Source organism: Podarcis pityusensis (genome assembly GCF_964106645.2).
Source record: "Podarcis pityusensis genome assembly, chromosome: 16".
NCBI classification, from domain to species: Eukaryota; Metazoa; Chordata; class Lepidosauria; order Squamata; family Lacertidae; genus Podarcis; species Podarcis pityusensis.
Window position 1 is genome coordinate 28073549 of NC_138041.1, and position 12397 is coordinate 28085945.

General features: G+C 47.2%; 1 protein-coding gene across 6 annotated transcripts in view; it reads right to left on the reverse strand.

Moving 5' to 3' along the window:
- Nucleotides 1–844: 844 nt before the first annotated feature.
- The window catches only part of LOC308465349 (carbonic anhydrase 15-like), a 46500-nt gene continuing 34947 nt past the window's right edge, over nt 845–12397 (reverse strand). For all 6 annotated transcript variants that reach the window (XM_080985240.1, XM_080985241.1, XM_080985239.1 and 3 more), the window contains 5 exons: nt 12166–12326; nt 6519–6611; nt 5894–5960; nt 3485–3651; nt 845–1295 (listed from right to left, as the gene is read on the reverse strand). In XM_080985240.1, the coding sequence (XP_080841366.1) occupies nt 1083–1295; nt 3485–3651; nt 5894–5960; nt 6519–6611; nt 12166–12326 (701 nt within the window). In that variant the 3' untranslated portion in view covers nt 845–1082. The remainder of the gene's footprint in view (nt 1296–3484; nt 3652–5893; nt 5961–6518; nt 6612–12165; nt 12327–12397) is intronic.

The following is a 12397-nucleotide window of genomic DNA, read 5'->3' on the forward strand; positions in this document are numbered from 1 at the left end:
CGATTGAGGGAATCCCCGGCCACGTCACCCCCTGGACAGCCAATCGGTCAGGGGGCGTGGCCTGCCGGGGATCTCCCTCTTTTCCCGCCTTTCAGCTGTTCCTGTTTCCCACCTTCCCGCCCTTTAAGGTTTTCATACTTGACCTTGCTATGGACCTTGGTTGGTCGCCATTGAGGGGCCTGGTAGGAATTTTTTCCACTTGGCAAATTGGCACCAGCCACTTGGTTTTTCGCTTACCTCACAGCAAATCGTCACAACTTTCTTGGTGTTGGCAGTTAGGCATTGGTATTGGTATTGTTAGGTAGATGGAAGAGGGGAGGAAGCGACATCACCTGCCCCGCATATTGAAGGGTAGTCCGATAAAGGATTCCGGGGGGTGTGGCCCTGTCCGAAGCCTATGGAGGTGAGGGCCTAAGGCACGCCCCCGAGCGGTGACCCCGGGGGAGTTCCTAGTTGATGTGCATCAGCAGGACTCCCCCTACTAGTGATTAACCCTTCCCAGACTTCAAGCGGACGGGCTGAAGCCAGATATAGTCGGTAAGGACCAATGCCTAAGCCAATACAGCTCATCACCTGTAACCAATAAAGTTGTGGCCTGAATTAGCCCATTAACCTTAATATTTGTGTCATGTGTCTTCACTGGGGGGGGGGGGCGGGAACTCACCACGCAACATAAACAGGCCACCTTTGCAGGAAGATGCAGAAAGATTAACAAGGCTGCCTTCAGGCATCAGAAAATTTGGCACCCTACGTTTTTTGATTCAGCACACTTTTTTTTTTTTTTTGCTAAGGAACACCAGTTTGCTGCTAATTCCTCAGCAATGCCAGCGGGATTTCTGGAGGCCTCCTCAGGATTTTGAGCCAGTCTGTTAACAGGATGAAAGCACCTTTCCCCCCCCCCCCCAAAAAAAAATAAGCAAAATACAATCATCAGATGTTGCGTTCTTTTCTCGTTGCCAGTTTTGTTCCAACTCATTCAGCGTTCAGATCAGCGGCTAGAAAAGGATCACAGTGAAGATGCATGGATATGAAGATGCCACGAAGCCATCACCCATCATAATTATTGAACTCAGTAGAGACACCTAGGAGGGGCCAGAAAGCTGGCCAAGCAAAGCAGCCAAAAGCAGAGGGAAGAGATGATTGACAGCCAGCGGGGAGCCACGGCTAATGGTGGCGTCTCTGGAAGCGTAGACTTTACGACCATGAAGAGGCTGCGGTGGGCGAAAGTTGTTGGTCATTTTCAGGGAAGTTGTTCCAGCGCTTCTGTAGTAAAGGGTGTTGACAAATGCATTCAGCTAAATAGAGGAATGAGAGAATGGTTCAGCAGTTACTAGGGGCTAGGTGCTGGCATGTAGAAAGATTTATAAACCGTTTGTCATATGACGCTGAATGTGGAAAGTGTCAGTTTGCATTTCTTAGTGCAGAAAGCGTTGATCTGATGTGTAGAGATCTTTCCCATTCTAATTAATTCAAGAGGGTTCTGGAGGCTTCTCTGTGTGAAAGAAGCAAGCAGAAGGTTCATGATGTTTGGCTTATTCCTTCAGAGAAGCTGAGTACAGCTGGCTTAAACTGGTCCTGTTATCTCTTCTGTCAAGGTCATGCTGGCTATAATAATAGCCTCGGTTTCTTTTTCTATCGCTCTCCCTTCTGGTGTGGTGTTCTGCACATAGTTTGCTTAGTGTTAAGGTTTAGACTTTTTATAAGTTATTGTAAGTTTAAGTTAAGTCTGCTGCTACTGGATTTCTTGTGGACAGTGCCGATCCTGAATGTATTGGATTTGTGACCTGTTATGCTCATTTGCCTTCAGTAGAAATAAAGCTCTGCTGGATGAAATATTACTTGCCTCTGGTCTATTTTTGGGGAATCCTGCAACGTGTTTAAGTTTTTACTCTGCTAATTATACAGTGGTACCACAGGTTAAGAACTTAATTAGTTCCATAGGTCCATTCTTAACCTGAAAGTGTTCTTAACCTGAAGCACCACTTTAGCTAATGGGGCCTCCTGCTGCTGCCGCGCCGCCGGAGCCTGATTTCTGTTCTCATCCTGAAGCAAAGTTCTTAACCCGAGGTACTATTTCTGGGTTAGCGGAGTCTGTAACCTGAAGTATATGTAACCCGAGGTACCACTGTACATTGGAATCTGATCAATACTGAGTGGAATTTCAATGACATATGTCAATATATACCAATATACAGTGGTACCTCGCAAGACGAATGCCTCGCAAGACAAAAAACTCGCTAGACGAAAGGGTTTTTTGTTTTTTGAGCTGCTTCGCAAGACGATTTTCCCTATGGGCTTGCTTCGCAAGACGGAAACGTCTTGCAAGTTTGTTTCCTTTTTCTTAACACCGTTAATACAGTTGCGACTTGACTTCGAGGAGCAACTCATAGAACGCGGTGTGGTAGCCTTTTTTGAGGTTTTTAAAGACTTTGGTGATTTTTGAAGCTTTACCAAAACTTTCCCGACACCGTGCTTTGCAAGACGAAAAAAATCGCAAGACAACAAAACCCGCGGAACAAATTAATTTCGTCTTGCGAGGCACCACTGTATCACAACATATACCAGGGGTCAGCAAGGTTTACTGGCCATGGGCCAGGCTGGTGCAGCGCAATGCCGGAAATCGCGTCTGTGCATGTCTGCGGTGCTGGAAATCGCTTCTGCGCATGCCCAGATGTTGAAAATCGCGCCTGTGCAGAAGCAATTTTCGGCGTCTGTGCATGCGCAGACGCGATTTCCACTGCCACTCGGCAAGTCGCTGCACTGGTTTAGCACAGCATGCAAGGGACTTGCTGAGTGGGCTGCTCAGTTCAGGGGCGGCTCGTTGGCTGGTAAAACGGTCTTCGTGGGCCGACCCCTGGCATATACCAATATATCATGATAACTGAAATAGGGCTGGAGCTCTGTAGAGGCATGGGCTGGCTTCATGGTTTTTCCTGCATTGTGATTTCTGCCAACGCCTGCTCTTGCGATTTACTGCCCCCCTGCTTGAGCCAGGGGAGAGCTGAGCCAGCCAAGTTAAGCAATATGGACTTCAACCACTGTGGCTGACAATGGCTGTGTTTTCAACTGACAGAGGCAGTATTTCTTTGAATACAGTGGTACCTCGGGTTACATACACTTCAGGTTACAGACTCCGCTAACCCAGAAATAGTACCTCAGGTTAAGAACTTTGCTTCAGCATGAGAACAGAAATCATGCTCTGGTGGCGCAGTGGCAGCGGGAGGCCCCATTAGCTAAAGTGGTGCTTCAGGTTAAGAACAGTTTCAGGTTAAGAACGGACCTCCGAAACGAATTAAGTACTTAACCTGAGGTACCACTGTACAGGATGCTTGGCTAGATAGGCCATTAGCCTGATCTGGCAAGCTCTTCTTGTGTCATTTTAGATCGGGAGCCATTTTTGTTTTTCAAAAGCCACAGCCTTTTTTGGCTAAAAGGAGAAACAAGAGCAACAACACAGAGACATAGAAATGTCTGTTTTTCTCACCTGTGGCTTGCTGATTGGGATGTTCTCTTCGAACACAGTCCATTGCACCACTTCTTCGCAGTTTGGGGTGGTGAGGGAGCCCTTGTAGCGATAATATTTGGAGAGTAAGGCCATGTTGGGGAGGAGGTTGCTCAGAGAAAACGTGGAGGCCAACTCGACATAATCCTCTAAGCAGAGAAACAGATACAGAGAATTGGGGTTTGGATTTGATATCCCGCTTTACCACTACCCAAAGGAGTCTCAAAGCAGCCAACATTTTCCTTTCTCTTCCTCTCCTTCCCCACAACAAACACTCTGTGAGGTGAGTGAGGCTGAGAGACTTCAAAGAAGTGTGACTGGCCCAAGGTCACTCAGCAGCTGCATGTGGAGGAGCGGGGAATCGAATCCGGTTCACCAGATTACGAGTCCACTGCTCTTAACCACTACACCACACTGGCTCTCTCACTGGGGTGTCAGGAAGGGAAACGAGAAAGCGGGTTCTCCTTCATGGAGAGCACGTGTTGCAGTGGGAGCAACCATGACATCCCCTGTTGCTGGGCGGGTTAGTTTGGATGGCCACTGATTTGATTGGGCACCTTCAATGTTGCTGGGGAAAACTGATTGTTGAATTTTATTTGATTGATGGAGGTGCTATATAGGTCCCTGTGCACAGCGTTGAGCTTCTTCTTTTCGCTGCGCACATCGGATTACCCGCCCACCCTCCCTTTATTTAGGGTTTGTTTGCGCTGACCTTGCTATGCCTGTCATGGGGTTGTCTGCTTTGGAGCAGGGGCCTGGTAGGAATTTTTCCATTTGGCTGATTGGCTGGTGCCATTTGGGTTTTGCCTACTGCGTAGCAAATTGTCACAACTTGTAAGTCGCGGTTAAAGGTAAAGATAAATGGACCCCTGACCATTAGGTCCAGTTGTGACCAACTCTGGGGTTGCGGTGCTCATCTCGCTTTATTGGCTGAGGGAGCCGGCGTACATGTGGCCAGCATGACTAAGCCGCTTCTGGCGAACCAGAGCAGCACACGGAAATGCCATTTACCTTCCCACCTGAGCGGTACCTATTTATCTACTTGCACTTTGACGTGCTTTCGAACTGCTAGGTTGGCAGGAGCAGGGACCGAGCAACGGGAGCTCACCCCGTCATGGGGATTCGAACCACTGACCTTCTGATCAGCAAGTCCTAGGCTCTGTGGTTTAACCCACAGCGCCACCTGGCTGTGCCTGCCCCTCTAATGCTGCTGCTGCAAGGGTATTCCGTTAAAGGAATCCAGGGGCTCGCCATGCTTTTGTCCGTATCCCTGACAAAGTGCTAGGGCTACGCAAGAGTCCCAGGGAGCATTTGGGGAGAGGTGTGAGCCTGGCGCCCAGCTTTTTTTCTCCCCAAAATTGTTTACCCTAGTGACTTCCGCACGGGTGTGGTTGTCAGTTCTGTTCCTACCTCCAAGTCGGAACAGATAGTCGCTAACCAATGCCTAAGCAACCACTCACTTACTGTAATTCAATAAAGTTGTGGCCAAAATTATGCCAAAAACCAAAACAAAAATGATGTGTGAACATGTTTTTATTCAGGGATGTCTTGGGGGTCCTTGACACGCAACTCCATTTCAAATGGAGAACGTACAAAAATGCATTGCCGTAGGGGAAATTGCTCTGCTAAAATGTGCCTGTGAGGGGAATTCGCACTAAGATCCTGCTGGATTTTCATGAGCACTTTTATTTATTTTTTAAATGAATTGATGTGAAGAGGGAACACAAGACTACAAAAATAAGAAACTGGATTTCTGGAACAACAATGGGATATCAACTCCGCCTAAGGCATGATGGTTAACAGCAACAACCGGGGGAAAGAAAGACATAACATCTTACAAGGACAGGAAGAAAAACCCGGACAGAATAATTGCCACACACAGGAAGAATGGAGATATAGTTTGAGTTCCTCACTTGTAGATTTATAAATCATTTAGCGTGTCAACACAAATAGAAGTTATTAATATTGCAGGTGTTGTATAAGAGATTATTATTATGACTGCAATGTAATGAAAATTAATAAGATTTTGGAGCACAGAGATAAAGCAAATAATCAATTCATCAAATCTAGCACACAGGTGGCCACTTTATCTAAATTATATAATTTGGTAGTTGAACAATTGGTATCAATAATTGTATTATAAATTGGCATTGTTATAATGAGGCTATTATTGGATTGTAAGTGAAAACTAATAAAAATATTATTGAAAAGAAAAGAAAAGAAACTGAAATTGGTAGATTCACCCAAACTTGCTGGCATGTTGCTTTCCCTTAGGCAATAATCAATTGGTACCAAGCACTAGCAAGATCCCCAAAAATGTGTGGTGTGCGTGTGGCCCTGATTCACCCAAATCCAAGCACTCTAAAGGATTGCCTGAGGCTCGATGCTCACCTGCACGAGTGATATTCCTCAGGCCAGTGACGATGGTGTTGTAATTGGTATTGTCTGCATCAGATACCTGCAGAGCAAAAATCTAGTATGCATCTTTGGTACTTGACCCATTGCAAATTCCCTTCGCCCTCAAGCTGTTACCCCTCCAGCATCAAGCAGACAAAGGTAACCAAACAGGATAAAGTCTCCTCCCCACATTGTAAACATTGCCTCCAAAAACCTTGCTTCAAGTACTTACTTCACTTAGAATTTTGCGAATAAACCTAAATTATGGATGGATGGATGGATGGATGGATGGATTATAGATAGATGATAGATAGATAGATAGATAGATAGATAGATAGATAGATAGATAGATAGGGAGCCAGTGTACAGCTTCTGGGTCATGTGACAAGCATGACTAAGCCACTTCTGGCGAACCAGAGCAGCGCACGGAAATGCCGTTTACCTTCCCGCTGGAGCAGTACCTATTTATCTACTTGCACTTTGACGTGCTTTTGAACTGCTAGGTTGGCAGGAGAGATAGATAGATAGATATAAATAATAGCGAATGAACATATAGGAAAGTATGTGTCTGCTGTAGGTACTTTAAATAACGTAACAGCAGCTGCTTCTCAGGAGATACCTTAAACAAGAAGCTCAAGACAGCAAGTCCGTTGGGGTGCCCTTTAGCTTCTGTGATGGTTTTGTACTTGGTGTTCATGTGAACAATGTGGAGCTGTGGAAAACAAAATGATAGTTATTCAGAGCAACTTTGGGGATATTCATTCACTGGCAGACTTTAAAGCAGGGAAGGGGGGTCAACTGATAGGTCCCTGGGTGACTTGTCACAGATTGACAAGGGGTTCCGATTCCCAATTTGCTTAACAACAAACAGGACTTTTCCCTGCCTAAATCCGGCAGCTGAAATTAAGAGAGTTGCCCAAGGGCTAATTTTCTCTCAAAAGAATGCAAACTCAGTCTTGAAATCAAAGTCAAAGGTCTAGTACAGATAGAGTTGCCATATTTCAAAAAGTAAAAACCAGGACACCCCAAAAGCGTGGAAAAATTTGACTCGCCTAAGACCCAGGACAAATTGCCCCCCTGGACATAAATTACACCATTGAAATCCCAGTGATGTGGACATATGGCAGCCCTGATAATAGAGGTTTCCAAACCCTGTGTCGCGACATTTGTGTGTCGGCTGCAGTGTGTAGGTGTGTCACATGAAACTCCCCACATTCCTCCAAGGGCTGGAAAGGGGTTCGTTCTGGTTTGCTAGTAAAACTGAACTCCTGTGTCATGAAACGATGCATGTCTAAAACGTGTGTTACCACCATGAAAAGTTTGGAAAGCTGTGGTCTAGAATGTGCTCCAAAACACCCTATTCTTTCCTTCTAACTATGGTTACACCATGGGACGTGGGTGGTGCTGTGGGTTAAACCACAGAGCCTAGGATTTGCCGATCAGAAGGTGGGCGATTTGAATCCCCGCGACAGTGTGAGCTCCCGTTGCTCGGTCCCTGCTCCTGCCAACCTAGCAATTCGAAAGCACATCAAAGTGCAAGTAGATAAATAGGTACTGCTCTGGCAGGAAGGTAAACGGCGTTTCCGTGCGCTGCTCTGGTTTGCCAGAAGCGGCTTAGTCATGCTGGCTCCCTCAGCCAATAAAGCGAGATGAACGCCGCAACCCCAGAGTTGGTCACGACTGGACCTAATGGTCAGGGGTCCCTCTACCATTTATGGTTACACTTAAAACACTATTTAGTAAGACTACCGAAAGAAACTTTGCCACAGCCACTGTGATATCATTAGACTTGTCCTTCAGAAGATATTTATTATAGTAGTCTTCAGATTTACCAGGCCGATTTGCCAGTAGGGATTTAATCAATAGATCCCTTAAAAGGTAAAGGTAAAGGACCCCTGACTGTTAAGGCCAGTCACAAACGACTCTGGGGTCGCGGCGCTCATCTCACTTTTCTGGCCGAGGGAGCCGGCGTTTGTCGGTAGACAGTTTTTCCAGGTCATGTGGCCAGCATGACTAAGCCGCTTCTGGCGAAACCAGAGCAGCACACGGAAACGCCGTTTACTTTCCCGCTGGAGCGGTACCTATTTATCTACTTGCACTTTGATGTGCTTTCAAACTGCTAGGTTGGCAGGAACAGGGACCGAGCAACAGAAGCTCACCCCGTCGCAGGAATTCGATCCGCCAGCTTTCAATCAGCAAGCCCAAGGCTCGGTGGTTTAGACCACAGCTCCACCCGCATCCCAATAGATCCCTAGCTTGCTCATATTGTCCGCAATGCAGTAGGATATGCCTCATACAATCGACGTCCTGAGAGCATACACAGAGCCTATTCTGATAAGGGATGCCTCTTAGTCTGCCATTTAGCACTTCTGATGGAAATACATATAATCTGCCTTTGGTAAAGAGACGCCGATAAGTTGGCACAGACAGATTTCTAAGATATGCAGGAAAATCGTACCCGTAATGAATTCCTACTGCTATCGGACCACAGATAACATGAGATTGAGATCGGAGATCGCTATGTGATATGTCCCAAGCCTTTGCCTCAGAGATTCAAGGGCAATATCATAACCCAGATGGTACAAGAGGGAAGGTGGCATTAAGTCTAAACAAATATCGCCTCAGTCTCCCTCTCCCGGGGGGTTGTCTGTATGAATCTGCATTTTGTTCTGAATCTATGTTACTGGTTTTTAGACCACAATAAAGATTATTCTTAACCGTGTTTTTCGCTGCATAAGACGCACTTTTTCCCTCCTAAAAAGTAAGGGGAAATGTGTGTGCATCTTATGGAGCGAATGCAGGTGGGAGGCAGGCGGGAAAAGCCCCATACACGCTCCATGCGGCTAGTGAAAGGGAGTGCAGCTCTTGCAGGCTTTTCCCCAGGAGGGAGAAGGGACTGACTGGCCACGTCAGTCCCTTCTCCCACCTCGTAGAAAAGCCTGCAGGAGCCGCGCACACTTTAAAGAGCGTGCGGCTCTTGCTGGCTTTTGTGGGAGGTGGAGGAAGGGACAGAGGGCAGCCCCTCAGTCCCTTCCCCCACCTCCCGGAAAAGCCCCCAAGAGCCGCACTCCCTTTCACTAGCCGCATGGAGCGTGTATGGGGCTCTTGGGAACTTCTCCCTCCTGGGGAAAAGCCTGCAAGCGCCGCACACATGCTCCACGCGGATCGTGAAAGGGAGCGCTGAGCAGAGCCTGGGACGCATACAGGCTCTGCTCAGCGCTCCCTTTAAAGAATATTTCTTTTCTTGCATTCCCCTTCTAAAAACTAGGTGCGTCTAACAGTCAGGTGCATCTTATGGGGCGAAAGATACGGTAGTAGTCACGGAGAATGCTGGGAATGATGGTTTGTTAAGAGCACTGAGATCACAGAGCTGCAACTCCCAGCATCTTTAACAAATGACAGCTCCCAGGATGCTCCATGACTGTGCAAGGGACGTCACGGTATGAGCGTATGGTTTGGATGCATAGCTGTCAAGTGTCCCTTATTTGAAGGTACAGTCCCTTATTCCAGCGCCATGTCCCGCTGCTGTCCCTTACTGATGGATGTCCCTTAAATGTCCCTTAAATTATGTCCCTTAAATTTCAAATGAAGCAGCTCCTCTCCCTCCCTCCCTGCCGGCCAGGGAGGAGGGAGGCTCCAACTGTGTTGCTTGGCTGTGTTGCTCACCCAATAAGAAGTCTAAGAACGACTGAGGGTGGAGCTTGCATGCCTTGTGTGTGGCTAGTTAATGCAAGCTGAGGGGTTTTTTGAATGCTTGACGCCATTTTGTTGCACGTGCTGCTGCAAACTTTGCAGTGCAAAGCCAGGCCGGGTAGCCATCTTAAGTTGAGGCTGCATAGGCCTTGTGGTGCATGCAATTCAGATTCTATTCAGTTGAACCTCTGGTTACAAAGTTGGTTAGACAGTGTTCTCAGAGCTACCAGCATGAGTTTGACCAGACTGCAGGAGGACAGGAAGACTGGAGTGCCTGGAACAGGTGAGGCTGCAGGTCCCTTATTTTGGCTGCTGGTCCCTTATTTTCAAGGCTGCTGGTCCCTTATTTTCAAATCTGTAAGTTGACAGCTATGTTTGGATGGGACCTATATGTCTTTTACCCCTTCTCTCGCCACTTCCACTATCTCTGCAGAATTGATCTGTACGCCATTTTGTAGGCCGATCCCACTTCCATGGCACTATTATGGCATTTGACATGCTGTCCCCAAAATGGCTGATTGTAGCTCTGAGGTAAAAAGAAAACACCTCATTATATTTTTACAACCTGTTTTAATACTCTGTATTTAACAGTTAAAGATAATCGAAATGATAAGACTAGTTGCCTGTAATCATCCCAGAGTCTTCTTCTTTTTTTTAATAAAGAAAAAGAACCCTTTCATGTCATCCTCATTTCAGCTATCATGATGAATGGCTGGTTTGTCCATCGTTTAGCAAGATCAAAAGGTGGAAATGCCAGGGGTCTTGCCTAATTAGTAGCTTCTTGCTAAATATAATACAGAGAGCTGATTTAGGGTTATTCACTGTACGCCATTTAATGGAGTGGCTGTTCCCTATTCCAACAAACAATATCAGAAACTTGTCTCCACTTCTACCCTGAAGGTTGGAGAAAGATCAATTTCTGAATAGATCAGTCTTGGAAAATTGGAGGTGGTGTGATTACGGGGGTCATTTCTGGGACTGTATTTCTTGATTTTATTTTATTGTACTACTGTATTTTTGTTTTGTGTCAGGGAACTGCCATCAGTGTCCGAGGGAGAGAGCAAGCTCCAAAGGGATCCCAGAGAGCGTCCCGGGAGTGGGAGAGGCAGCCCGTCTTCTGGGGAAGAGAATCAACGTAGCTCCAGTGGAGAAGGGGGGCAGATGGGGGAATCGGCGAGGCGGTCCCATGACTCCTTGCCAGGGACCAGCGGGGAGAAGAAGGGTCCTCCGCTGCCTACGCCCTCCTTGTGCAGAAGGCTTCCGCGCAGAGAGAGTAGGAGGAGACTGGGCGTCAAAGAGCTTCTTTGCTGGAAGAAGTTTAAGAAACGCCCACTGACGGATTCTGCCAGCGATTGAGACAGCCACGGGTGAGTGGCTGTCCGGACAAAAAAGGTTCACTCAGGCAACCCAGCCAGAGGTTGGGACAAGCTTACGCATGAGCAACCCCTAGAACCATTACATTTTGTTTTACACGAACCTCTTTGAGCATAGATGTACTTGGGGGAAACGTGACCTATGACTGTGATTATGACTAAAAACACATTCACACCACAGATTTACAGCACAATTTTTACTTATTTCTTGCATTTATACACCGCCCTTTTCCTCCAAGGAGCTCAAGGTGGTACACGTGGTTTGCCCCTCCCCATTTTAAGCTGACAACAACCCTGCAAGGGGGGGGGTTAGGCTGAGAGGCAGTGACTGGCTCAAGACCACCTGGTGAGCTTAATGACTGAGTGGGGATTTGAACCCTGGTCTCCCAGGCCTAGTCCAACACACTAACCACCACACCACATTGGCTTTCACAAGTATACAGTTTCCAACAGTCATGGCTTCCACCAAAGAATTCTGGGAAGTGTAGTTTGTTAAGGGTGCTGAGAGTTGTTAGGAGTCCCCTATTCCCCTCACAGAGCCATAGTTCCAATAGTTCCCTGGGGAGGTTTAAAAAAGGTAAAGGACCCCTAGACGGTTGAGACCAGTCAAAGATGACTATGGGGTTGTGGCGCCCATCTTGCTTTCAGGCCAAGAGAGACGGTATTTGTCCACAGACAGATTTCCACGTCATGTGGCCAGCAGGTCTAAACCGCTTCTGGCACAACAGGACACTGCGAAGGAAGCCAGAGTGCATGGAAATGCCATTTACCTTCCCGCCGCAGTGGTACCTATTTATCTACTTACACTGGCGTGCTTTCACACTGCTAGGTTGGCAGGAGCTGGAACAGAGCAACGGGAGCTCACCCCATCGCGGGGATTCGAACGGCTGACCTTCTGACCGGCAAGCCCAAGAGATCAGTGGTTTAGACCACAGCACCACCCTGGGAAGAGGGAGGGATTGTTAAACCAGTCTGAGAACTGTCGATCTGTGAGAGGAACAGGGGTCTCTCCTAACAACTCTCAGTGCCCTTAATGAACCTCATCTCCCAGAATTCTCTGGTGGAAGCCATGCCTATTGAAAGTAGTATCCTGGTGATTTTAATGTATAGTGTGAACGTGGCCTGTGACGATTCTAGACGGGGCCTTTTCAATACTGCACGACATTGCTAAGAAAATCAAAGTTGGGAAGCTCAATGTACCTCCATTGGGTACTGCTGACCATCAACGGTGTGCTCTGAGCCATTTCGACTGAGGTCCCCCCAGTGGAAGTGGAAATGCAAGGCCCGGTACGTGTTCTGAAGTCCTCCTTTGGTGATGTTAATTTGATCTGCAGCAGATGCTCCATCTAGGTTCATGACAACTGCCAAGGAGGCCAGGTCAAAAAGAGAGAGATCAGAGACAGACAGTTCTACACTAATGCAACACAAGACC